A 27,373-nucleotide genomic window follows, 5' to 3' on the forward strand; every position below is an offset into this window, starting at 1 on the left:
AAAGGCAGCATGTAATCACAGGCCCTTCCGGGAGTGGGAAGCTCAGGGGAAGAAGAAATGGAGCCACGCGGGGGTCATGGCAGTCAGAACCAGAGCAGCTATCAGAAAGAGTGGCCAGGGACAGTCCCAGTTTATCTTGGTTATCCTGGCTTAATTATTTATAGCATCTCTTTTCACCCTCAGGAATATAGTTGGGATGATATGATCACTCTAGTTAGTGAGCAAGTTTTTGTTGTCCTGAGTTCACTTAATTTCTGAGACAATTTAACCTTAGTTGTGAGCTTGAAAATACTGGCTATAGTTCAGCTCTACTTGCATCTGTCCAAATACAAAGTAAAATGCTAGACTTCTCTGTAGATGAAAACCTGTTTGAATGTCTGACACTATATAAAGGGTAACCATACTTCAAAATAGAATTTTCTTTTACTGAAGAGACACATTCCCATCAAGTGGTTCTGAAATATGCATTCTTTAATTCTTCCACACACAACAATATACATGCATATCTGTTGTTATGGAGATTTCAAGGGAAGGCAATACTTCTAAAGATTTCTTTCAGGTAAGAGTTACATAGAAAATTAGTTCTGCAGCCTACATCCTCTACTGCGCTGTGGCTTCTATTTTTCTCCAACCCATAATGAGAAAGAAACTGCAGAACATATGATGGAGTGGCATCCAATGATGGGGTTCTGTACCTTAAGTAAGAACCCAACTAATATAACAGGGAGTCACTATTGCCAAGTCTTCTTGGATGAAGAGTCCTTCATAGGACATGTGAATTATACAGCTATAAAACATTTCTCAAGTATGCCTATGAAGTGCTGCTTATAAATGTCCAGTTATAAGACAAGATATGAAACAGCTTTCTCAAGTTGGGAAATAAATGAAAAGAGGCCTTATTGCCAGTAAAAATATTTTAAACAGGTTTTCCCGAGGAAGACAATGTCAAGGTCTTTGGTTTGTTTGGTTTTTTTTTTTTTATAATTTTTTTTTTTTTTTTAAGATTTTTTATTTATTTATTTGCGAGAGAGACAATGAGAGACAGAGAGCATGAGAGGGAGGAGGGTCAGAGGGAGAAGCAGACTCCCTGCTGAGCAGGGAGCCCGATGTGGGACTCGATCCAGGGACTCCAGGATCATGACCTGAGCCGAAGGCAGTCGCTTAACCAACTGAGCCACCCAGGCGCCCTTTGGTTTGTTTTTGATGACTATTTAATGACGGGGAAATGTTCATGATATAATGGTGCAAGAAAAAAAATAAAATCAAAAGTTGGTTATACAATATGATACCAATTTTGTAAAAACTGATGCCAAGATATTAAAATCTTGACATTTACTGAATCAGTAGTAAAAAAAAAATAAAATTTTTTTTTTTTTTTTTTTTTAATTCTACCTTTCATTCTTCAAAACAGATCAGGGCAAACTTAAGTCTGTTTCCATCACTGAAATAAACAACATAGGTTTCTACACTCCTCAGTAAATATGCATTTGGTCTTTGACACAAGCATCTCTGAACCATCTGTAGATAAAGGTCTTATAAACAGCTCATAACGTCCTCAAAAGGATGTTGATTTATGACCATGAGAACTCTATGTATATTTAGATAGTTTTACAAGAATGGAGGACATCTAGAAAATCTAAAAAAGCCTACGAAATTTCCCTGATTTTAAGTGGTAACTGGGAAAAAGACATAGAATGCCAATGACAAATCAGCTTTTATTTTTAAGCAAGCATGCAAAAAATAGGAATATTTATAGTTGGCATAACTACAGGTATCCCCGGCTTTTCGAAAGTTCACTTTGCTTTTATGAAAGAAGGTGGTAATAAGCGAAAAGAGCCTTCACCATTTGTTTTGCAGCGAGCCGTTACAGGGGCAGCATGCACCTCTTGAGCAGCGACAATGGCCCCGTCAGGCTCCTTCCCGGGAAACTACACTCAGCAGCTCAGCATCCAGCCACCAGAGCTGTGAACCGTTGTCTGGGAGCATCTGCGCTTTATCTCGATTTATTTTGTGCATCCCTTAGCAAGATGTGACCTAAAGGTATCGGAAAAGCCTAAGAGAAGTTATTTTTTGGATCTAGAAACACTAAAACATTCTTCCATATAAATTAATAGGAATTACTTCTTTGCTTTATGCCATCTCAGCTTATGAAAGGTTTCACAGGAACCCCCTCTACTTTCAGACAGCAGGGGAAACCTGTATCTGCCATGTTTCACATTCTGTTTTTCCCTTTCCCAGGCCAAATCAAACTACTGAAACAATTACTACAGATTAGAAGAACATCCCTATCAATTCCAATACTTCTGATTTTTAAGTATTAATGAAACTGTAGAACTAGCAAAAATGTTTAAGTTTTGCTAGAATACATACTCTACAATTTTAACTTACATTGCAAAATGTTATTTTACCTACTTTTTATAAGTGAACACTCCAAGGATATCATAAAAAGTACCTCTTCCCTGCTCTGGGGTACCCAAACCGCCACATGCTACAGTAACATTGTTTCTCATGTATCCTTCTAGACATTTTCTACTTCATTTTATATTTATATCCATGCACAGGTATTTTTCTTGGATTACACTGTTCAGCAACTTGTATTTTTCTTTAGAACTGTGGACTTTGAAATTCAGCTACCTTATTCTCTTTAACAGCACCTGTGGTCTTTCACCATAAATTATATTATTAGTAACCTTGACTCATTTTGACTAGACTGGTTACACTGTCCTTTTTAAGAGTCTCATGCTCGGGCGCCTGGGTGGCTCAGTTGGTTAAGCGACTGCCTTCGGCTCAGGTCATGATCCTGGAGTCCCGGGATCGAGTCCCGCATCGGGCTCCCTGCTCGGCAGGGAGTCTGCTTCTCCCTCTGACCCTCCCCCCCTCATGCTCTCTCTATCTCATTGTCTCTCTCAAATAAATAAATAAAATCTTTGAAAAAAAAAAAAAAAGTCTCATGCTCTACCGACTGAGCTAGCCGGGCAACACTGTCCTTTTTAAAGATGGGAGAAAAATGGTCATACCTTGCATTTCTGCTCCAGATACTAATTAGTTTCAGCAGAGGAGTAGGAGAATACTGACTCTCAGATCCAAGCCTTCTGATCTAGGACACAAAATAAAAACAGAATACAAAATAAAAACACATACAGAATTGTGTGTGTGTACGGGAGGGACAACTAAAAAGCAGAACAAGTATAGAAACCACACCAGAGGATAAAGAGCCAAGGGACAGAGATTAACATTTAAAGGACAGACTGAAGAAAAAATAAAGGAATCCTAAATAATATCTACACAGGAAAAATGGCAAAGATGGAGAAAGGAAGTGCTAGACACTTAAAAGGAATGAGGTACTTTAGGTTTCAACTGGTTAGAAACGACAGAGCTCAAGCAGCTAGAATTCCTAAAATCAAGTCTCCTCTATAGTCTTTTTAGCTATAGTTATACCAGGTGTCATTACAAAATGGTTACAAACAAGGAAATATGTAATGAGAATATCTGTGTATTTTCTCTTATGCTTGTCAAAATCCAGAGACACATCACTGAGGTGCTACAACAGTTAGATTCCATTTGCTTAAGAGACACAATCATATTCAAAATAACCTTAAGTATAAATGTCACGGTATTACAGAAACCAGCTCTTGAGCTTTAGGTGACAGTGGAGGCAAAGAAGTGTTCTTAAACTTCCAGAACCAAAGGAAGACTCGATGTAAAAGACCAGGACATGGATTCATAGACTGTGCTGGTTAAAGTAATAAAGGAAGTAGCATATGGTATCCAAGCAGAATGTAGTAATGAAGTTTACCTGGGGCCAAACTGCACCATGAAATACAGCATCAATTTCTTCAGTTCTGAATTGGTAAGACTCCCAATCCAGAAAGATGTCAGTTACCATTTTGATTCCAAGACGTCTTAAATTTTTCAGTGGGTTAATAAACCTGAGGTGTATCTGTAAAACAAAGATCTTCGGTTAAAAAAAAAATGTATTTCATTTTTATCCTTGATTCCTCAAGGAGGCACTATTCCTCAGATGGCTAAGAATCAAACTGGAAATCCTGTTATTAAGTCTGTTGACTGTGGCTCTGATTCACATGGAAATTCAACTCATCATATCATGCTGCTTTTCGAATCGAACAAGACGGGAAAGCAGAAGACTTAAAAAATCAAATGGTGAGATGTGCTCCATTATCACTGCCCAGTAAATTCATTTTGAAGTGTCCTTATGGGGGGGGGAATCACAAGTGGAACAGCTGTTTTGTGTCCTACATTGTTGTATTTCTTTATCCAAGTAATTGTCTCAAATGAAATCCCGATTTCTTCCTATGAACAGAACATTCTAAATAAAACAAACTTTTTTTTTCCTTTGCCATCACAATGCCTTAGATTAGGGGGAAAAAATCAAACCTTTATTTCAAATGAAAGTTACTTTCTCTTTTGTTTTCATAACTTGTACTATTATTTTTTACTTTTCCTAAAACCAGGAGTTTTCAATTATTCTTTTTTTTAATATATATTTTTTTAAGATTTTATTTATTTATTTGAGAGAGAGAATGAGAGAGAGAGCACATGAGAGGGGGGAGGGTCAGAGGGAGAAGCAGACTCCCCGCTGAGCAGGGAGCCCGATGTGGGACTCGATCCTGGGACTGAGCTGAAGGCAGTCGCTTAACCAACTGAGCCACCTAGGCGCCCGAGTTTTCAATTATTCTTATTAAAATTAGTCTAGGACACTAGTTAAAGAATTTATGGTGTCTCTATATAGTAGAATACCTCACATAGTATAAGAGAATGAGGCAACTGAATCAAGGCATGAGAAGATCTCAAAATATATAGCTCAAAGAAAAATGCAATTTGGAAAAAAAATAAAAATTTGTCTGTTTAGAGCATAAAGGCTGGAGTGGGTGGATGTCTGAATTAACAGCAAACTTCTTTCATAACAGACTCTGCTACTTCTACTGGCATCTCCTTCCCTGCGGGTTACAAAATCACAAATACGTGGCCAGTTTCTTCAGGCTCAGAGCAGAATAATTTATTGAGCCGCCACCAATGAGTCCAATGGCATGATAGCCATAGGTCTGACCTCAGTTTAAAATCTCACTGAAGGAAAATGTATTAAATTACATGATAGACTGAAAATGCCAAAGATATCCAATATGGGAGGAATTATAAATTTGAAAAGGGAAAAGCTTCATGGAAGAGGCAGAATTTCTAGTGGATCTTAAAGGAATGTTGTAAAAACCAAACAAATGAGCTAAAGTGCAACCCCTAATTGTTTTTCCATTTGATTAATATACTGTGGTCTCTGGATATGTAAGCGGCAACTTATTTTTACATGTGACCTTAGTGACCTACATCAAAATCCAAAAACCACCCTGAAATTTATGAAGACAACACAAAACTCTAATATAATGAACATCAAGTTTTATGGTCACAACATCATGAAGAAAATTGTAGACTTTAGTTCCTAGAGGAATAGTCCATTTGACTGAATTTCATGTACATTTAAAAGTCACCCTGTTGTTTAAATGTTCCAAAATAATAAAATCAAACTAAAATAAACCTCATGATATACACTTCAGTCAATGCCTTGTAAATGTATAACTTAGCTCAAATACACAAATGTAGAAGTTTAACTTACTTAAGCAGTATTATTGTGCAGTAATTCACTATAGTACCTCAAGGAATTCTTTGAACTTGTCCAAGAATTTTTTAAAAAACTCCAAACTATCAAAAAGCTTAGCACCTCACTAATGATCTATGAAATTGCATAAATGATCTTTTGAGTTACTGATTATTGACTCAGGAGTAAGGCTGCATTACTGAGTAACTTCTAAGTTAACCAAAAAGTCAGAACTTTTACAGAGTTTATAAAATCTCTAACCTTTCATGATTTAATATATACAAGTATAGATAAAGTCACTATCACTCACTATAAGGCATAAATGAAAATTCTCACAGAATTCTCCCTATGGCCATGAAGCTCTCATATAACATAAAGAATTTTCCAAGACCTGTCTTCAGCTTCCACTGTTGGCCCTCCATAAGCCTCTTTTTCACAAAGTAATCAGAGTGAAATTTTAAAAACATCAAACAGACCTTATCACTCACTCCCTGGCTTCAAACTTCTCCAGTTTTCCCAGTACACTTCAGAGTGCATCCATCTCAGAGCCCATGAGGCCCTACCTACCTCTCGACCTTATGATTCTTCTCCCTCCTTGTGCTCTAGCCATCTTGCCCTTCTGTCTGTTCTTAGAATATGTCAAAACTGCTCTACCTCAGGGACTTTGCACTACTAGCCATTTTCTCTGCCTGAAATGTTCTTCCCACAGCTGGGTAGATAGAGGAGTTCAAATATTACCTCCTTAGGACACTGGCCATCCTAACAGTGTGGTCACTTCTTATCATGTCCCCTCAATTTATTTTAAATTCCTCATGTCTTCATGTCTCTCCTCAACATGCTCATGTTTTCCTCTACTTTTGTGAATATATGGAGTGTATTCCTAATAGCTGTTTTAAGTTTTTGGCTAATTCTATCATCTGTGCCACTGCTGCATCTGCTTCTATTGATTGGTTTTTTTCCTTATTATGAGTAAAATTTTCATCCTTCTTGGCATGCCTGGTAAAACTTGACTGGATGTCAGACACTGAATTTTGTTTTCATTTAAATCATTTGAAAGCTTTTGAGTCTTGTTCTCAGATGTAATTAATTTACTTGGGAAAAGCATGAGCTTTGTAAGCTTTGTTAGGTGTTGCTAGGGAAGTCTTTATTCCAGAGCTAATCTGGTTCCACTACTACTGAGGCACTCCCCTGCCTAGGACTCTTCCTGGTGCCTTGGGTATTATGAAGTTTCTGCTCTGGCGTTTGGGAGCATGAGCTGTTCCTAGCCTTGTGTTAGTCAGAGGACTGTTCTCTGCCTGTTCCTTTCTCATGGTTCTTCCACGTCTGTTCAAGATGGATCAACAGGGACTCGATTTGGCCTTCCTTCTCAAGCAACTAAAAAACTGAAGAGAATCTGTGAGACAATGATTTTCAGATACTAGACAGTGGGCAGCAAAGGGCAGTAAGCCCTGAGAGGGTAAACAGATGAGGTGAGTCCTATACGTCCCCCAGATTCCTGCTTGGAGTGTCAGGGATTAGTGGGAGAAGGAAGAGTCCAGGCACAGGCCAGTCATCCTCCCAAGATGAGGAGACAGAGTAGTGTGGCTTGGGAAGAATGAACAGGCAGAGTACTGGAGGGGAGAAAGCTACACAGACATCTGCAGAGGTTCTCATTTACTTCCCTCTCAGGTCTCACCACCAACTGACATTATTCTAACTATTTGTGTATTTATTTATTTATTCTTTTTCTCCCATGATACTGAGTCCTTATCTGTCTCATTCCCTACCTAGAATGGTATCTGGTAGATGGTAGATGTGAAATAAGTATTTACTGAATCAATAAATGGACAGCAATTTTTGTTTGCCTTGTTCACTGCTCCATCTCTGGTGCTTACAACAGTGCCTGTCACATAGCAGGGGCTCAATTAATATTTGTTGAAGGAATGAATGAAAGAATAAAGAAAATGGTGTCTAACAAAATAGAAGGCGTGTTCTAAATCCCTGGAGCTTGGTAATCAGAGAATATTATTTTATCACTAAAGCAGACTTATATCCATGTGTAGCCCAAAAAACAGCATAAAATTCTGGCTGTCCATTTTTAGTTATCATGACCATATCTGAGAGGCAGTTCACCAGGCATATCCACAAATCAAAGGAAACAGATTTTAGCCCAATTAAAACTGTGCCCATTTATCATTTACTGAGAATCAACAGCAAAAATCTGAGTCTAGATCTTCACTTCAAGTCCCACTAAGAAGCCTTTAGTGGGACTGTTCTCTAGTCCATAAAGACATTAAGTCCATAAAGACATTAAGTTTCCCTAAGCTTTCCAAAGAGTGTACTCACGCCCACATACTTGTTTCAACAGAACATAAATATATAGTCTTTAATTCAGAAAATATTTACTGAGCACCATCTTGTAAAGCCTCTGGCAGTTAGCTCAATGCTGGGTCTTGCTACTTATCCTTATTCAAAACATTGCACTCATAGTAGGCAAGAATTTACTTGTAAAAGACCTCTGGGCAACTCTTATCTCAAAATAACAAGGATGATGCTAACCGTATTCTCTTCATTCTCCAACCATTCTTGATAGAGTTGGAAAATGTCCTATACCTCGAGGCTCTTGAAATCAGCTCAACTAACCCTGATTTTAGTTTGAGATGTATATAGAACTAACTCACACCCTATTATTTAAAACCTCTTTAAAATATACAAGTGACATACAGCTGACCCTTGAACAACACAGGGGTCAGGGGCATTGATCCCCTGCACAGTCAAAAATCCCTGTATAACTTTTGACTTCCCAAAATCTTAACTACTAATAGCTTACTGTTGACTGGAAGCCTTACTGATACCATAAACAGTCAAATAACACGTACTTTGTATGTTTTATGTATTATATAATGTACTCTTACTTTATAATAAGGTCAGCTAGAGAAAAGGTTATTAAGAAAATCATTAGGAAGAGAAAGTACTTTATGGTGCTACACTGTATTTATCGAGAAAAAAATCCCATTTGTAAGTGGACCCACACAGTTTAAACCCATGTTATTCAAGGGTCACCTGTAATTTGCATCCTCCAACTACATATAAATATTTAAGACAGTGAAGACTGTTAAATATTCAGGTCCCAACCAATTTCCCAAGTAAAATGCTTTAGCCCAAGAAGAAAGCAACTACAGTGAATGTCTCTCACCTTTTCTCGCTGGTCAAGGATGTGTGATGCAGTCGCTGTCATGCACAGCAATATCTGCAAAATCTTTGGTAAGTATGCACTGATCAGATGACCGATGTTCTTCAATACTATATCAAGGCTATTTAAGATACCATGCTGACGACCTAAAGGAAGAACTTTAGACAGATCCAAATCTTCTACTGCTTGAATGACTGCAGAATGACATTCTCCTAGTGAAACAGAGATATCATGTAAAAGGAAATATTACTCTCTAATTACAGCTTCCTTTTGTCAATTCCCTCAATTATAGAATATTTTCTACTGTTCCAATGATTTACAGATGATAATGTACTTTCCTAATGTATTTTCTCCTGATTCTCTTACCAAATATTCAATGAACTAGGCCATGATAGGTTTTACTATTATGACACTATAGATGAGGAAACTGAGAATAAAGGAGAAACTTGTGCCAGAATTAAGTCTCTAAGCCCCATTCTCATCCTACTTATACTATTCCCCAAAACCTGAAATAGCAATAGTCTTTTGTTCCACCTAACAACTTCCCATACATTTTTCTCACTCTCAGCTTTCACTGTCTATGTTGACTTGAGCAGTTTCATAGAAAGTGTCCTGCCTGCTACACTAGAAGCTTCTTGAATGCTGAGGATCAAATGTTTTCTCTTGCCACCCCTGGTGAATAAATAAAAGAACAGTCTTTTATAAACAGGCACCAAATTGATTTCATAATTTACTTAAAAGACTTGAATTGTTATTGCATGAGCTTTACTTCAAACCAACTGGTATGAAATCATGAACTTGCTAATTCATACACCTAAATGGTCTATCCAAAAAGAGTATCATTTATAGCTATCCTCTTACAGTGGAAGCTGTTTCACTAAACAAAAGCCTTTGTCTTCCTTCATCAGAGCCAACTTCCTTTGCAGGGCAATATTACACTGAATGAAAACATTTTAACAGGTGAATCCATTATCATAGAAACAATACAAAATTTCATACAACACATTACCATGCAAATAAATACCTGTGTTGCCTAAAGCAAAGCGATTATGGGGTGAGAGCAGAGATTCTACCATCAGAAAGATCTACTATTTTCTAGCTGAGTGGTCATAAGCAAAATAGTAAACTCTCTAGGCCTCAGTTTCCTCATTGGTAAAATGGGAATAGTCAAGTAATGATACCTCAGGTGGTTGTTTTAAGGATCAACTGAACTGTATGTAAAAGGGTCCATCATAACGTCTGGCATGGAGTAAATGTTAGCTATTATTATTATTAATTACCAACATTACATACCAGAGAACAGACCATAGAGCATTTCAGCTCACTGGATATACCTATTATATCCACTTAGTTTAGATGGTGACGTTGAGAGCATAAATATTTACTTTTCTATTTTCAAAAGTATCCAGGGCACAGGAGGTATTCAACAAGTCTTTACTCAATAGATGAATGACTCAGTGAATGAATAAATACTAAGACAATTAAAATTAATTTCTCAGCATGCCCTAAGTTTCTAAGGAGAAACCTATTCATTGTATCTGGGTAAGTACCATTTTTCAAATGGCCTAAATGCACAACAACAGCAAAAACATACTTTTCTTTTCTTTCTTATTTTTTTTTTTTAAGTAATCTCTACACTTAATGTGGGCCTCAAACTTACAACCTCAAGCTCAAGAGTCATATGCTCCACCAACTGAGCCACCCAGGCACCCCCCAAAATACACATTTTCTAATCAGGGGCTTACTGACCCATGGATGATGATAATCGCCAGGATCAACTGTGAGCTCCACCTAATTCAATCAAACCTTAAAGGCCACCAATGAGATTGGAAGGAACAATCCCATTAGAAAGATGTCTAAGAGCATGGGAAACCTAGCCTGAGACATCTGAAGTCTACAGCAGACAATACAAATTCAGAGTAGCAGGAAGTTGAGAGCTACCGTTCTTGAAGTGCTTCACAGGTTCAAATAGCAGGTCTAAGAATATCTGGATCTCCTCCGGTTGGGTCCCAGCGAGGAACCTCAGGACAATGGACATGCGGGTGCCTGAAGCGGCTTTCCCCTGAGTTTTACTGCCAGTCTTATTCTTCATTCGGCCATACAAAATTCTAATAAGTCAAAAGAATATTATTTTGTTTGCACATTAATCCTAAAACATACCAGTCATTTTGTTTTCCTAAGAGGCTAGAATAGCAATTCAACAGACTTAAAAGGTTATATTATAAAACAAGGAAGGATGAAAATAGAAATTAGATATTTAACATAGAAAATTTAGAACAAAACAAAAAATAACAACAACAAAACAAAACAAAAAAAAAAAAAAACAAGGCTGAGGGAAGCAGGAACAAAGAAATAATAACGATAAAAGCCGAAAGGTGGCTCTTTGTAGGAGGAAGAAAACAGTAAAATACGCAAGCCAAATGAAAATGAAAATGAGAATACATAGATTAAAAGCAAGTAAGTGAATACAACTCTAACTAAAATAAGGAAACTGGAAAGACTTCAATTAAATGGGTAATTCTCTGGAAAAGGAAACAGAACAAAACAAATAAGCAAAAGGAACTTAAGAAGAAAACCTGGATAGAACAGTAATCATGAGTAAACATGGAACCCATACAGTTCTTCAGATGAATTTCAAGGAAAACTAATTCCCATGCTATAAAGTTTCATAGCTAAGAGAAAGAAGGAACAGTCCTTTCTCATTTATGAAGGTTGAGATGGGTTGAGGAACAAAAATAAAATTATAAAATTATATACCAATCTTGCTTATAAACATAAAACCCATTTCTAAATATAGTATCCAGTGCTGCATTAAAACAATATTAAAGCCAAATAAGGATTTATCCCAGGAATGCAAGAAAGAATCACTAGCAAAGCCTATTGGATTGATATAGATCAACGGCTCATAGGAAAAGTTAATATAATCATTTTAATTCATGCTTAACAGGCATTCTAATAAAATTCAATATCCATTACTGATAAAATACTAAACAATCTAGTGATAGGACTTACTTTCTTAGTATGGCAAATGTTAATTTATAATAAATGTTAGTGCTTTTACATTCGAAACTGAAACACAGTGGTTTTTAAACTTTTCGATATTAGGACCCCTTTATATTCTTAAACATTTTTGAGGTCCCCAAAGAGCTTTTGTGCATGTGAGTTTTATCTATTGATATTTATCTTGGCAGAAATTAAAATGAGTTAATGTAAATAACAATTTTAATGAAAAATAATTTTATTTTCCAAATCTCTCCCCCACCAAAAATTAGTGAGTCAAGAGGCATGTTTTACTTTCTTTTTTTCACATTTATTGTTTTGCTTATTAGAAGATAACTGGATTTTCCCATCTGCTTCTGCATTCAATCATTTGCAGTATATTATAGTTGAAGAAAATCCAGCCTTAAACAGATATGGAGCTGGAGAAAGGAAAAAGTATTTTGTAAGCCTTCAGGTAATTCTTTTGAGATCCTTGTGGATATCCCACTTTGATACGACAGCAAACCTCAACAAGTTAAAGGCTAGTTGCAATGCAGAATCTGAAGCCTTATTAATAGGCTTTGTGATCTCTGATACATTAAAGTCCATCTGTCTATCTTGCACTTTGAATGGATCTTTAGCCATGAATGATTCTGTAACTTGCATCCATTATTTGGAAAACACGCCACTCCATGAGAGAACTTGGATTCAGCTGGAGTGCTTTACACGCACTTCCCACTTCACCATATAAAACAATAAGAAGACAAGTACTCGAGGCTTAAGACTTACCAAGAACATTAAACGAAACTAGCTTTTTTTCTTTTTTTAAACTCCAGGTGTGCGACAATGAAGAATGCCCCGTACAGTTCGGAGCCACTGTCCTGGTTAGTGCTAAGGCACCCACAGTTTTACCCACCGTTGTTTTTTGTGTTGTCAACACAAATCTGGGCACGGTGCTAAAAGGTAATGTCTTAGTAGTAGTATTAAAAAAGTTCTAACCTCGGGGACCCCCCGAAAGCATCTCAGTGACAGCCCCTGCCAAGAAGGAGCAGACCAAATTTTAAAAAGGGCTGCTCTACAAGCATTACTGTTAAATCCACTAGCAAGACAGGGATAATCACAAACACTACCACCACTGTTAATTCTTCTATGCTGTGTAGGTAATACATAAATTAAAAAACAGAAAAAAAAGAGGGCTTTTTTTAATCATAAAAGAACGCAAAATTAATTTGACTAACATTTTCTACAGGCCATGAAGTTTACCTTCTGGCAGGGGAGAAGAGTGATAAGTAGGAGGCTATGTCGGACGATTGTGAGGAAATATAAAGCAAGGTAGGAGACTACCGGGTGATGAGAGGAAGGTGTGATTTTACATAAGGCGATCAAGGAAGGCATCCTGACAATATGACATTTGAGAGGAGACTAAGTGAAAAAGAAGAGCTAGTGGTCATGTGTTCAAAGCACAGGGAAGAGCAGGTCCACTGACATGGAAGTGGGCTCTGCGCGGGGCGGTGAATGGGTGGTGGGTTGGACAGGCAGTGTGCAGCTAGGTCATACCAGGCCCTTGCAGGAGGAATAAGGACTTTCTACTTTATTCCCAGTAAAATGGAACCTCAAGGGTTTTTTTCCTTTCCTTTTTTTTTTTATTTTTTAATTTTTTTTTTTAAAGATTTTATTTATTTATTTGACAGAGAGAGACACAGCGAGAGAGGGAACACAAGCAGCGGGAGTGGGAGAGGGAGAAGGAGAAGCAGGCTTCCCGCCAAACAGGGAGCCCGAGGCGGGGCTCGATCCCAGGACCCTGGGATCATGACCTGAGCCGAAGGCAGACGCTTAACGACTGAGCCACCCAGGCGCCCCTCCTTTTTTTTTTTTAAAGATTTTATTTACTTGAGAGAGAGAGGGAGAAAGAGCATGGGGGAGGGGCAGAGAGAGAGGGAGAAGCAGGCTCCCCATTGAGCAGGGAGTCCGACTTGGGACTCGATCCCAGGATCCTGGGATGATGACCCGAGCCGAAGGCAGAAGCTTAACTGACTGAGCCACCCAGGCGCTCCCTCAAAGGGTTTTTTTAAAACAGGAGACTAACACTTCTTTTTTTAAAGATTTTATTTATTTATTTGACAGAGAGAGAGACAGCGAGAGAGGGAACACAAGCAGGGGGAGTGGGAGAGGGAGAAGCAGACTCCCCACAGAGCAGGGAGCCCGACGCGGGGCTCGATCCCAGAACCCTGGGATCATGACCTGAGCCGAAGGCAGACGCTTAACGACTGAGCCACCCAGGCGCCCCAGGAGACTAACACTTTGATGACTCTTATTGACTACTACTTTTTCAACTAAGAAAATCCAATAAAAACAATTAAAACTAATAAGAAAAGTTTGTAATGTGGATGGTTAAATAATCAACAACAAGAATCAATAGCTTTGGGACGCCTGGGTGGCTCAGTCGGTTAAGCCTCTGCCTTCGCCTCAGGTCATGATCCCAGGGTCCTGGGATCGAGTCCCACAGCGGGCTCCTTGCTCAGCAAGGAGCCTGCTTCTCCCTCTGCCTGACTCTGTCTCTCTCTCTCTCTCTCTCTGATAAATAAATAAAATCTTAAAAAAAAAAAATCAATAGCTTTTATATCTCATAGTTATATACCCAATGAATTATTTGTACTATTTCTCAATAATAAAACTTAGAGGAATAGAGGATTCAATTTTAACATTATTATTAAAATAACTCCCTGGCAAGATCTTTCCTTATGTTAGGGACAAAATTTTTTTTTTTTTAGATTTTATTTATTTATTTGACAGAGAGAGACACAGCGAAAGAAGGAACTCAAGCAAGGGGAGTGGGAGAGGAAGAAGCAGGCTTCCCGCAGAGCAGGGAGCCCGATGCGGGACTCGATCCCAGGACCTTGGGATCATGACCTGAGCCGAAAGCAGACGCTTAACAACTGAGCCACCCAGGTGCCCCAGGGACAAAATATTTTAAAATAAGTCTCTATAACAATTTGATTTCCCCAAAAGGTTCAATTAAGAAAAAAGATCAAAATAAAATAAAAAATGAAATACTCCATTATAATCACTGAAAGAATCGTAATAGTATATTCATAATTGTTTTTGTGATCAACTTTTAAAAAAATCAATTTTAAACAGTGTAAATACCTCATCAGAATAGGAAACAGATCTGCTCGGTGGGCTGTTTTCACTACTGTATTATCTTCAGAAATGCTAAAATGCACTATCTCTTCCTTAAAGCTTCTGTCTTCAAGCAATCTTTGTAAGTTTTCCCTTTAAAAATGGAATATAGCACAAATCATCACTTAAAAATCAATGGTACTTTAAAGAAGTGCAATATAGTACAGTAATTTGTATGACTGAACTAGGAACTAAGAATATCTACATTGTGGTTGACATCGATAAAGGAAAATTTTCACAAAATGACAGGTTTTCAAATTTTAAAAGGTAAAAGTGATTATGAGGAATTAAGACTTAGTCAACAATTCAGCTGTTTAAAAGAGATTAATATAAAAGCTTTCTTCAGTTCTTATAGAGAGTGATCATTATGATTCCCTAAGTAACCACCAAGATTTTGACATTACTGAAGCAACAAGAAATGATATAACCTTCCCAACACATACTTATCAATTAGTTGTCTCTTTCCTACCTTATTATCTATGGAGAAGTATTCTTAATACACAAATATACTTCCAATTTTCCTTTCTTACCTGAAAATAGCATTATGATTATAGAAGAAAAGGGAAATTTCCAGGCCTTCATAAATTTATTTTAGAAGAGGCTCTCATGTAGAAAGTTAAAAACCAGCCAAAGAAAGCGCATTTCTTTAGCTTCAAATAACTTACCTGTAAGGGAGGATATGTGGATGTCTATATGTCATTATACAATCCAGGGTTATTTTTTGCACCATTTGATCTTGATGTAGCAACAACTAAGAATAATATTTTATAAAATAAGTTAATGAAGTTACATATACACACACCATGGGATAGTAATTTACTTGTGTTAATTTGCTACATTAGATTTCTTACAATCTAAATTTTTAGATGTGGGTTAAACCTGGTTGCTGACAACAGCCTTATATCTTCCTGGAGGTATAGCACAAATAGAATACGTGCAATGAACAAAGTGGAAACAAAACTCTGACCCCTGAATCCCACATGCCAGACCCTCGGGTCTGTTAGTCTTTTGGTCAAGGCCAAATCCCTTCATAAATTTGGGTTTATACCAGCGGGGCTGGTCCCATGATGAGCGAAAGCTCCCAACACTGTGAAAGTAATGGCAATCATAAGATTCCAGGAAAGAAGACCTGGCACAGAGCCTCTCAGATCAGTTAGTTAAGAATTTTGCTTCCTGCAGTTTTGAGCTCTTGCTTTATAAACAAACTGTATCTGAATTACGGGGCAGAATGAGGATAAATTCTGCTGAAATCATAGAAGTTCCACCTAAAAAACATCCAAATGAAAAAAGGAAATTTTGTATCCCCAGATGGCTTAGAATGACGTCCAGTGCTTACTCTGCTTCTGACATCAAATTTTTTCTGCAATCTTTTCTGTAACTGAAGATCATATATTGTGACTGAGAGATTCTTATTCCAACTATCCAGCTTTCACTCAGTGTAATAGATCCTGAAATCCCAGCACTCTGTAAGGCTAACTTACCTAGAAGTAAAAAGTAGTTACCTTTTTTTTGGCACAACCCCCACTGTTAATACAGCTGATCAATGTTTAGTCACTCAAAATGTCTTTAAAATTAATAATATTAGTACAGTTTAAATCTATTTCTCAGGACACAGAAAGTAATTATTAAATTTTTAAAACTGTACTTAAAATGTAGACATGGGCCCTATTCATCAACAATTATTAAAAACCTAAAAGTTATTTTGATGAACAACAGAGAAAACTCACAAAGAAGTGCAGTGGCAAGAATTTATTTTACTTACCTGAAGATACAGCTCATATAATTTAGATTCTAGATATAAGGCTCGTGGATTTGAAAACTTAGAGAAAACTTGCAAATGAGCAATTAACTGCCTAAAAAAAACAAAAAACAAAAACCATAAGGTATTACAGAATTAAAGAACAGAGATTTTCTTTTTTTCTTTTTAGAGACAGCGAGCACATGCATGTGGGTGGGTGGGGGGCACAGGGAGAGGGAGAGAGAGAATCCCAAGCAGGCGTGACACCCAGTGTGGAGCCCAGTGCAGGGCTCGATCTCACAAGCCTGAGATCATGACCTGAGCTGAAATGAAGAGTTGGACACTCAAGCAACTGAGCCACCCAGCACCCCCAGAGGTCTTTTCTTTTTTTTGAAAATTTTATTTATTTATTTGAGAGAGAGAGAGCATGAGAGAGAGAGCATGAGCGGGGGAGGAGGGGCAGAGGGGGAGGGAGAAACAGACTCTGCTGAGCAGGGAACTCAATGCAGGGCTCGATCCCAGGACCCTGAGATCATGACCTGAACTGAAGGCAGATACTTAACCGACTTAGCCACCCAGGCATTCCATCCCCAGAGATTTTCTTACGATCACAGTACCCACCAATTTTAGTCTTTCTGACAAGTATGTCAAACACCTTGACTATAGCTTCACTGTTAATTACACAAACAAGTTTTAGTTATTTGCATTTCAGAAATTATTCTCCAGAAATTCTGTATCTCAGGCAGGCCTTCCCCTAAAGTCCAGGCTTCCCCACCCCAGAAAATCATTCAGGATGTACACAGAATGGTTTAAATTAAACCAGACACAGAAAGAAAGTAATCAGAACAGTGATATATTTGCAAAGCTGAACACAGATAATTTTTGGAATGATTCCTTGTCTGGTTTCTATGCAGTAGACAGAAAGGTGGTAAAATACATTCTTCCTCACTTTCTTTTTTTTTTTTTTTTAAAGATTTTATTTATTTATTTGACAGAGAGAGAGATAGCGAGAACAGGAACACAAGCAGGGGGAGTGGGAGGGGGAGAAGCAGGTTTCCCGCTGAGCAGGGAGCCCGATGTGGGACTCGATCCCAGGACCCTGGGATCATGACCTGAGCCGAAGGCAGACGCTTAACGACTGAGCCACCCAGGCGCCCTCTTCCTCACTTTCATACAACATAAACACTGATGTCAGGAAAGAGAGGTCCATATTTGGATAACCATAGCTCTTGCTTACCAAGAAGGAAGAAGAAAGAACACCCTGTGGTCAGAAGTTAAATATGGAGATGTGACTCCAAGCCAATGACATCATCCACTGCAAGAGGTCAAGAAGAGAGCTTCCACTACAATTACTCGCTTGACTTAATCCATAGGCTCCAGGGAGCTTTAAAAATACTTGGCAAACAAACTGTTTTCTCTCTGTGTATAACTCATAAGATGTATTAGGGCTTTAAAAAAAAACCCCTGAATGAATAAGTGGTTACAATTTGGAGAGATTTTATTTGCCTATTTCAAGAACAAAAGCAGGGACAAGTGAAGAGAGACAGAAACCAAGCTGCGTGTGTGGTACTGACTTTGGGGAAAGTGACTGAACGCTTCCGAGTCTGATTTTCCTCATCTTGACAAAGACAAGATCTGGACTTTGTGCAAGGATTGAACGAAAAAACAAGAGTTATGGGGCCTCTGCTCCTAAGAATTTAGTAAACAATATGCCTCTCTGCTCCTGGGCAAAAAAAATGCAAAACTGTAAAAGTCTTACTGGTTAATAGAGAGAAAATAATCTGGAAGTTATGACCTTCCTACATATGATAGAGAAATTAAGGTAGCACTTCTGCTTATATTTAGCTTAAATGCCTGTGATGGTTAGTCTTATGTGTCAATCTGTCTAAATTACAATATTTAATTATAACATTAAATTACATGTAATGAAATACTAATCTATGTGTTGCAATTAAAGTATTTTGTAGATATTCACATTTACAATCAGTTGACTTTAAATAAAGGGGATTACCCTCAATAATGTGGATCGGCCTCATCCATGAGGTCTGAAGAGAAAAAACTGGTGTTTCCCAGAGAATAAAGAATTCTGCCACAGGACCATGACATAGAAATCCTAGTCTGTGAATTCTGGACTCAAGACTGCAGCATCAAATCCTGCCTAACTTTCTGGCCTGCTGTCTTGTCCTACAAATTCTGGACCTGCTGGCTCCCATAATCATGTGAGCCAGTTCCTTAAAATAAATCTGTTTATATACACACACACACACATACACACACTCCTTCATCCTCTTGGTCCGCTTCTCTGGAGAGCTCTGACTGATAGGATGTCCCTACATACTTAACACTGAGTCCTTGCAGTTTTACAAATAAACTTTTAAGACTTTCTTTTGAAACATCCATTCCTTCCCCCCCAATATTTATTATATTTTTATGAGCCAGGTAGCCTTAAAGAGCCAGAGAGAGGGGCACCTGGGTGGTTCAGTCGGTTAAGCATCTGACCCATGATCTCAGCTTAGACCTTGATCTCAGGGTTGTGAGTTCAAGCCCCAAGCTGGGCTCCATGCCCAGCGTGGAGCCTATTTAAAAAAAAAAAAGAGCCAAAAAGAACAGGAGCCAATTTACATGTTTTCAATAAATAATTGCCAGCGAGAAGCATGTTCCATGATGGATTATAAATCTGGGATTATGAATGTATTGAGGTGGCACTAGGAATGTGATTACCAATTTACTCACATTTTCAATGGTGTATGTTAGCAATATTCTAAGTTTGGCTACAGACGTGGACCTTATCCTTAAAGACATTCTGATTTACATAGCAGATCTATAAAAAATTAATATCCAAGGCAAGGAGAGGCACCATGATAGAAGCATGGATGGCTCTTCTGAAAGTCTGAAGCCGAGTTAAGAGAACTTTCAGTTTAGAAGACAGGAAAAGCTTCAGTGAAGAAGTAGTACAGGAACTGTTCCTGGAAGTATGAGTAGAATTTCAGTTGGCAGAAATGAGGCAAGGGCACAGCAGAAAGAGGGAAGGACACAGAAAAGGTCCAGGTGTGAGAAAGATGAGGCATGACTGGATAGTTTATTCATTTATTCACCGAAGACAAGGACTAATCTTTTGCTAGCTATTTGCTGAGTACATGAAGAAGAAAACCGTGATCTTTGTCTGAGAGGGATAGCAGGGGACAGAACGCTCAGAGATCTGTCAGGTAGAAACAGAGAAAGAACTACAGTTCCAGGACGCGCGGCCATGCTCTTTCTTGCCCCTCTGCCTTACACACTATTTCCATCAGCTGCAGAGTCCTTCCCTGCCTCAGCTGCCTGGCCGACTTTCATCTTTCAGCTTCAGTGGGGCCCTCTGTAGCAGTCTTCTCTTTGTGGTAGAATTAAGTCATTTTTTAGTATGTTCCTGTAACATGTTGGGGTTTTTTTTGTTGTTTATTTGTCTTATCCTTGAACTCCTTTAAAAATACTTCTATAAAAAAATTTGACCAGGCATCAGACTGCTTCCTGCGTAGTGGAGGCTAAGTACCCTTCATCTTTGCAGCCCAACACTCGTTCATTTGAGACACAGAGCTAGAGAGAGAGAGAGAGAAAGCATGAGCAGGGAGAGAGGCAGAGGGAGAGGGAGAAGCAGACTCCTCGCTGAGCCAGGAGCCCGATGTGGGGCTCGATCCCAGGACCCTGGGATCATGACCTGAGCCAAAGGCAGACGCTTAACCATCTGAGCCACCCAGGAGCCCCTGCAGCCCAACACTTAGAAGGCAATCAATACAGTTGCTGAATGAACCAATAAATGGTTCGTGGGAAGACTCAACAAAGGGGCGTATCAGATTGAGATCTGAAGTTTTAAAATAACATGGAAGCACCAATACACTGGATCCTTGCTGCCCCAATTCAGACAGTCTTCAAGTAAGCTGCAGGAACTTCTGAAAGCCTGATCACTTCTACTTTTTCTAAGATTTCTTAACAAGTTAGGTAAATGAACAACCCACAGGACAGTAAAGAGAATGTAAAAGCATGGGGAAAAAAAGGCAACCAGGCAAGAAGTCAAAAGGCAAAGTAAAAGTGCTGACGCAGTTTATTTACAAGAGAAGAGATGTTCCATTACGTGGTCCCCTAGCAAAGAAACATAACACCCGGTGCCATCAAAGTGAAGGGGAAAGGTCAAAGAGCATTCAACCACTCCAGGCCCAATACTCTATCTGTAAAAAAGACATGATTAGATGACCCCAAAGTCCCTCCAACTCTAACAGTCTGAGGCTAACTAAGAAAAAATTAGTAATAACAAGCAACCAAAAAACTCTGAAGACAGGAAGTTAAGAAAATCCCCGGGGGATATACAGCACTTATGTAAGTAATCATCTGGGTGGTTCATCTTGTCCAAGGCTCTGTCACACTCAGGCCATCAGAGGTCTCATCCCATTTCTCCCAGAACCCTGGATCTGTGATCTTTCAGCAACGCTGAACTTACTTTGCTGCAGCTCTTCTTGTCTTTTTCTTCTGTGAGGGTTCGTCCATGGGCACCGCTTCTTCCTCCAGCTCTTCGGCATCTCCAGCAGCAGGTTCCTCTTCTACTTCCTCTGCTGCCTCCCCTTTGGCTTTCCTTCGCAGATCCTGGGTTGGAGCGACTTGAAGGTCTGCCGGGTAATACTCATTGCTACAGTGGAAAGAGATGAAGCCGAAATGTCCTCATTCTGTTTATGACAGACGGATGCACGGCCATGGTTCAGAGTCACGCACTGAGCAGTCTTCAGCGGCACCTCAGCCAAGCCTCCTCACATTATTCTTTTTTATTCAGCCCCGCTTAAGTACCCTATCTGACAAACTACCACTAACTGCAGTTACACTTTTAAAATCGCACTGTTGAAAATATTTGAAAAGTCCCTTTTGGACGGAGTTGGAATCAGTCACCCTGTTTCTGGAACCATAACTGGGGAAGACAGTGTAGGGTTGGATTATATTAAATAATTAATTAAAGCATAGCATTAAGAGCATGCTGGTCACTTTCCACCAGACACATTCTACTCTGCCAATGTCCTTTTGCAAATACAGTTGCCGCAATGAAATTCAGTCCTCTGGACGTGGTCTGGTAAGACAGATGGAATGGTCAACTCTGTTGCTTTAGGGGGCAGTCACAACATGACACTGACTCAAACTGAATGTCCAGGCAATGAAAATCAGTAAGTCTTTCCCTTCTGTCTCTTTAAACTAAGCTTGTGGTATTCACATTGGTATTCACATTTATTTTTATTAAATTCCATCCCTCTAATTGTGGCCCATTGTTTTTGTTTTTGTTTTTTCGAAGATTTTATTTATTTATTTGACAGAAAGAGACAGCAAGAGAGGGAACACAAGCAGGGGAAGTGGGAGAGGGAGAAGCAGGCTTCCCACTGAGAAGGGAGCCCGATGTGGGGCTCAATCCCAGGACCCTGGGATCATGACCTGAGCCGAAGGCGGACGCTTAACAACTGAGCCACCCAGGCGCCCCTGTGGCCCATTGTTTTAAGTAACAAATATCATCTTGAAGGCTGTCATATAGTGCACTGGTTTTGTGTCACTTTAATTTACTCATCCAACAGTTATTCATTTGTTGTCTGTCTTGTGCATGGCACTGGGCTATGGATGTAAGGAAACTGATCAGACAGACTTTAAAGTCTGCACTTAAAAATATACTGATAAAGTAACATGTGTGAAGACAGCACCCAATCAACACACAGAAGAAACTCCAGGTTAATACACATTAGACGACACCTGGAGAGTTGAGATGATACACCATATTCGACTTTGTATTGTCACCCAGCAGGATCTAGCACTTAACACATTAAAAACGGATGAGTGAGGATTAAAATGAGCCAAGCTGCTGTGTCACTTATACACCATACCATCATCCACTTCATGACACCCTAGTATATTCTCAACACTCAGTTAGCCATATAGGACATATTTGTTTAAACCTTTTCTCCATACGTTAAGTGAGAGAACTCACACAGAGCGCTTACAAGAGCGCTCTTAGTACATGGCAAGTACTCATTAGATGTCACCTATTATCGGGACACTGTTGTCATCATTAGTGATTCCTGCTTCTGGTTTGGTTCGCTCAAAAAATGGTTATAAGGGGGCGCCTGGGTGGCTCAGTTGGTTGGGCGACTGCCTTCAGCTCAGGTCATGATCCTGGAGTCCTGGGATCGAGTCCCGCATCGGGCTCCCTGCTCGGCAGGGAGTCTGCTTCTCCCTCTGACCCTCCTCCCTCTCATGCTCTCTGTCTCTCATTCTCTCTGTCTCAAATAAATAAAATCTATTAAAAAAAAAAAAGAATGGTTATAAGGGATTCACAAATTAATTCTAATACTGAATGGTTTGAAACAGGTTTTGAAATACAAATTTCTAGTCAAAAACTAAAGAATAAAATAAGATAAAATAAAAAGCCCATAATATATTTCAAAGTTGGAATTAAAGGTGACATTTGAGTTTTCCATTAGTTTGGATCACCTATATAAAAGTACTTGCTATAGGTAATCATTGCCAACTAATTTTAAATATTTAAAAAAATTGTGTATCTTTAGTCTCTAAGTCTTTTTAAATTCAGAAACCACTTCTCTTCACCGGTTCCTCTCTCCATCTCTAGTAATCCATTTGTAATCTACTTCTTTCTTTAGGGAAAAATTTGGAAACTTAACATGGTAAGAAATTTATTTCCTATTAACACCATTAGTCCTAGCTTGCAAGTGTATAGCTTTTTGCACTCCACAAAACAAGTGATAAACATTATATGATCTTCAAAACAAAGCAACGAAGCTAAATATCACTGTTTTCATTCTATAAGTAAATTAAAGCCTGAAGAATCAGGTGAAAAAATCATTACTCTTCCACCATGGTATCTAGTGACCTGCCTGAATTTTCGCTTATAACCTTTGCCAGAATGAATTATTCACGTAAACTTTTCTACTTATGCATTGGATCCTATCTTCTCTTAACTGTTCAAAAACATGACTCCAGCCATTTTATTCCTGCTCTTGCATTACAAATCTTCCCCCCCTTCATTCAAACCAGCGTTATACAAATATATGCTGTTAAATCTTTCATAGCTACCTAGCAACAGCAGCTCTCTCTGCTCCCACATCTCCCTCCACCTGTCTGCTTCTTTTTTATAAGAACTGTCCATACTCGTTTTCATTTTTCTTCTTCATTTCCTTTTAAGCTCATTTTAATCAGGCTTTCATCCCTATTAGGTTAACCAAAACAACTCTTGTTAAGGTCACTTCTAAAGCCAATGGTCAAGCCTTATGCTTCATCTGACTGATGCCTCAGATACGTTTGAGCCAACTGATTACTTCCTTTTTGAAATACTTTCTTCACTTGGCTCCTGGGATACTACGAGGTCTTGGTTCTTCCTCTGTCACTCTTTCCTGGCTTCCTTTGCTGGTTCCTTATCTCCAACCTCTATAAATAGCAGTATCAGTCCTTGGAAGTGTTCTCTCTCTACATTTGCACTTTAGGTGTGGCCTCATTCCTGGTCACTTAATTTAAAAAAATCATCTGTATACTGATGATCCTCAAATTTATAACCTTTAGGCCAAACCTTTCCCTTGAGCTTTAAACTCCAAATTCAATTGCCTACTTAACACTCCTACTTAGATGTCTATTCGGTATCCCAAACTGAACACGTCTAAAAATGAACTCCGGATCTTCCCCACAAATCTGCAAACCTCTTCAATCCTCCCAATCTCAGTAAATGGTGACTCTCTTCTTCCATTCGCTCAGATCAAAACTTTAGAGACATCCCCAATTCCTCCCCTTCACCCTCCTGGGCCCCTCTGCCCCCCAAACACCCATACGTCTGATCTGTTGGCTGACCAAACCCCATAGGCTGATCTGGTTGTAATCCTTCAAAAATATTTTTTACTGAATTCAAATCCAAGAATATCCAGAATTCAACCACCTTTCATCAGTTGTACTCTGTACAAGATAATACTAGTACCTTGGTCAAGTCACCATCATTTCTTGCCTGGACTTTCATAATCTCTGAAACTGGTCTCTCTGTTCTGGCCAACCTACAGTCTATTCTCAACATGATAGTTAGAAAAACCCTCAAGAAATTTAAGTCATGCCATCCCTCTGTTTAAACCTTCTAATGGCTTTCCATTTCACTAAGAGAAAAAAACCAAAGTCCTTTACTATCACTTAAAGGCCCTACACAATTTGGTCCCCTGTTAAGTTTTTGCCCTCATTTCCAACTACTTTCTCCTAGGGTCACTGCTCCGGCCACTGACACTTCCTGGCTGTTCTGTGAACAAACCAAGCATGTTGTGGTTTGTAGCCTGCTTCACCTATACCGATGGCAATTTCCCATATAATGAAGTATTACTGGAAAACATACTTTTTATTGAATGATTGGTACTGTTCTGTACATCATATCCCTTATCTTCAGAGTTTTAAAGTAACCCAACTCTCACACAGCCTACTTAGTCACAACAAAACGATGCTTCAGAAAGTTCTTGTTATTCTTTGAGAGTATATTCCCTCAGCATCCTGGGAAACATCAAGAGGCTCACAACAGAGTGGCTGGGCTTGCGTTACTGGAAAATAATGCCCCAGGCAGGAAATAAAACAACAAACAACAGGGCAAGAAACAAGGGCTTTGTACATTGATTGAATTCAATATGGCCTTTCTTATTTTGTAACCTGGAATTTTTATTTTTAGATTTTTTTAATTTAACCTGGAATTTTTATTAACATCATCTATAGGCTGGTGAGATTTTGACTTGTGTAAAATTAAGTGGTGACAAAAACTAGTTGTTTTCTGAGAGAGCCAGTGCTATACAGACATACTGACATATAAAAACACTCAGGCTACTTGGGAGCTTAAGAACTTTGCATCTTCTCTTCTTCACACCCCACCAGGGACGTTCCTAGAAAAGAATACTTACTTGATAAATCTCAAGAAAAGTGGGGAGAGCTCCCTGGACCGTGGCTCTACCCTCTCCGGGAATTTTGCCAGAGCTCGCCAGAGCAAAAAACGAAAGTTGGTGTGGTCCAGTCTTTCCTGACAGTCAGTTTTCAATGCTAACTGTTCATGATAAAGAGCTCCAACATCTCCTTCCTGAGTTTGCTCCCAACTTTCATCTCCAATGGACTCCTTGTCTCTGACATCATTTTGCAGCTCTTTCTCTGCAAGGTGAAAAGTCGTCAGAACCACTAGAGAAATGTTGGCATTTGTCCTATGTGTTTCCTCAAGTGAGGGCGTTTCTTTCTCAATATATGAGGAAACAATAAATTATATCCAAAGGTTATCAAGATAATTCATTTTTCATTTGTTTCCCCATTCATGTGCACTAAAGCAGTAAAAAATTAAATACACAACATCTTTTCTTTCCAGTCTCCCCTTCACTTCCCTTACATACCAGCGTGTACAGCTGCTTTTTCTAGATGTTCATAGTAGACTTTCCAAAATTGCTTATTTTCCATTTCGTGTGCATGAGAACTAAGAGAAAAGATCACAAAACAAAATATGTGGTATAATCCTTTTAAAAGATCTCACATAGGAAAAAAAAAGTGAAAGGATATAACTAAAATTTAATTAGGTTATCCCTGAATATAGGGCTTAAACAACATTTGTACTTCTTTATATTTTTCAAAATGCCTGCACTGAGCTGGAATTATTATTATTAATTAATTAATTTGAGTATAGTTGACATACAATATTAGTTTCAGGTGTACAACTTAGTGATTTGACAAATACTGTATATATGTATATATATACATATATAGCAAATACTCTCTAGGTCCACCCACGTTATCTCAAATGGCATGACCTCACCCTTTTCTATGGCTGTGTAATATTCCATAGTATACATACACCACATCTTTCTTATCCATTCGTTTACTGATGGACACTTAGGTTGCTTCCATATCTTGGCTATTGTAAATAATGCTGCAGTAAACATATATCTTTTTGAACTAGCGTTTTTGTTTTCTTTGGTAAATTCCCAGCAGTGGAATTACTGAACCATATGGTATTCTTTTTTTAACTTTTTGAAGAGGAATTATTTTTATAATCACAAAATACTAAAGGATATTTTTAAAAACCTAAGCAGATGCCTATAAGAAGACTATTTTTAAAGGCACAATAATGGGAACATGCATCAGGTATGAGGCAATATGGCACAGTAAAGAAAGGAGAGGACTTAAGAGAAAACTGTTTGTTGAAAGCAAACGTTAAGTGTTGATTTTTCTTCCACCAAATTAAAATATACTCTTGTTAACAAAAAGGCAAAATAAAAACTACATGAAACATACCTTTCAGAATTTGAAGAGATGAATCATGTTTATATAATCTGGTATCTTAGCAACAATAGTCTCAAAATGTTTATATTCTTTCTGTCATTAATTTTCCAAGAATATGATTTTTTTTTTCTGTTCCTAATATTTTACTGATCACCCCTAGGCCTGTGCGTGACCACATGGACTCCAAGGAGGGGGTCAACATTCACCAGCACCCAGATGGGAGCATGAGAAGGCCTTGCCCTAGCTCTTGGGGGTCACAGACTATGGAGTTTGAAGGAGCAGGTCTGGCCTTTCCTGAACAGCACAGGGCACCTGGCCAGGTGAGGACTAAGAGCCTTTTTTTTTTTTTTTTTACATTTGGAGATTGGATATCATCTATCATCTTTAATTAATAATGCCACAGCCCAACACC

General features: G+C 38.6%; 1 protein-coding gene across 3 annotated transcripts in view; it reads right to left on the minus strand.

Moving 5' to 3' along the window:
- The window catches only part of UTP20 (UTP20 small subunit processome component), a 103,150-nt gene that overhangs the window by 47,790 nt on the left and 27,987 nt on the right, over positions 1-27,373 (minus strand). For all 3 annotated transcript variants that reach the window (XM_034987743.1, XM_034987744.1, XM_034987745.1), the window contains 10 exons: positions 26,079-26,158; positions 25,605-25,845; positions 21,149-21,334; positions 16,702-16,792; positions 15,605-15,690; positions 14,907-15,032; positions 10,722-10,888; positions 8,784-8,992; positions 3,797-3,940; positions 3,018-3,097 (listed from right to left, as the gene is read on the minus strand). In XM_034987743.1, coding sequence (XP_034843634.1) covers positions 3,018-3,097; positions 3,797-3,940; positions 8,784-8,992; positions 10,722-10,888; positions 14,907-15,032; positions 15,605-15,690; positions 16,702-16,792; positions 21,149-21,334; positions 25,605-25,845; positions 26,079-26,158 — 1,410 coding nt within the window. The remainder of the gene's footprint in view (positions 1-3,017; positions 3,098-3,796; positions 3,941-8,783; positions 8,993-10,721; positions 10,889-14,906; positions 15,033-15,604; positions 15,691-16,701; positions 16,793-21,148; positions 21,335-25,604; positions 25,846-26,078; positions 26,159-27,373) is intronic.

The sequence above is a fragment of the Mirounga leonina genome, unplaced genomic scaffold (genome assembly GCF_011800145.1).
Source record: "Mirounga leonina isolate KUSES-001 unplaced genomic scaffold, KU_Mleo_1.0 Mir_418, whole genome shotgun sequence".
NCBI lineage: Eukaryota > Metazoa > Chordata > Mammalia > Carnivora > Phocidae > Mirounga > Mirounga leonina.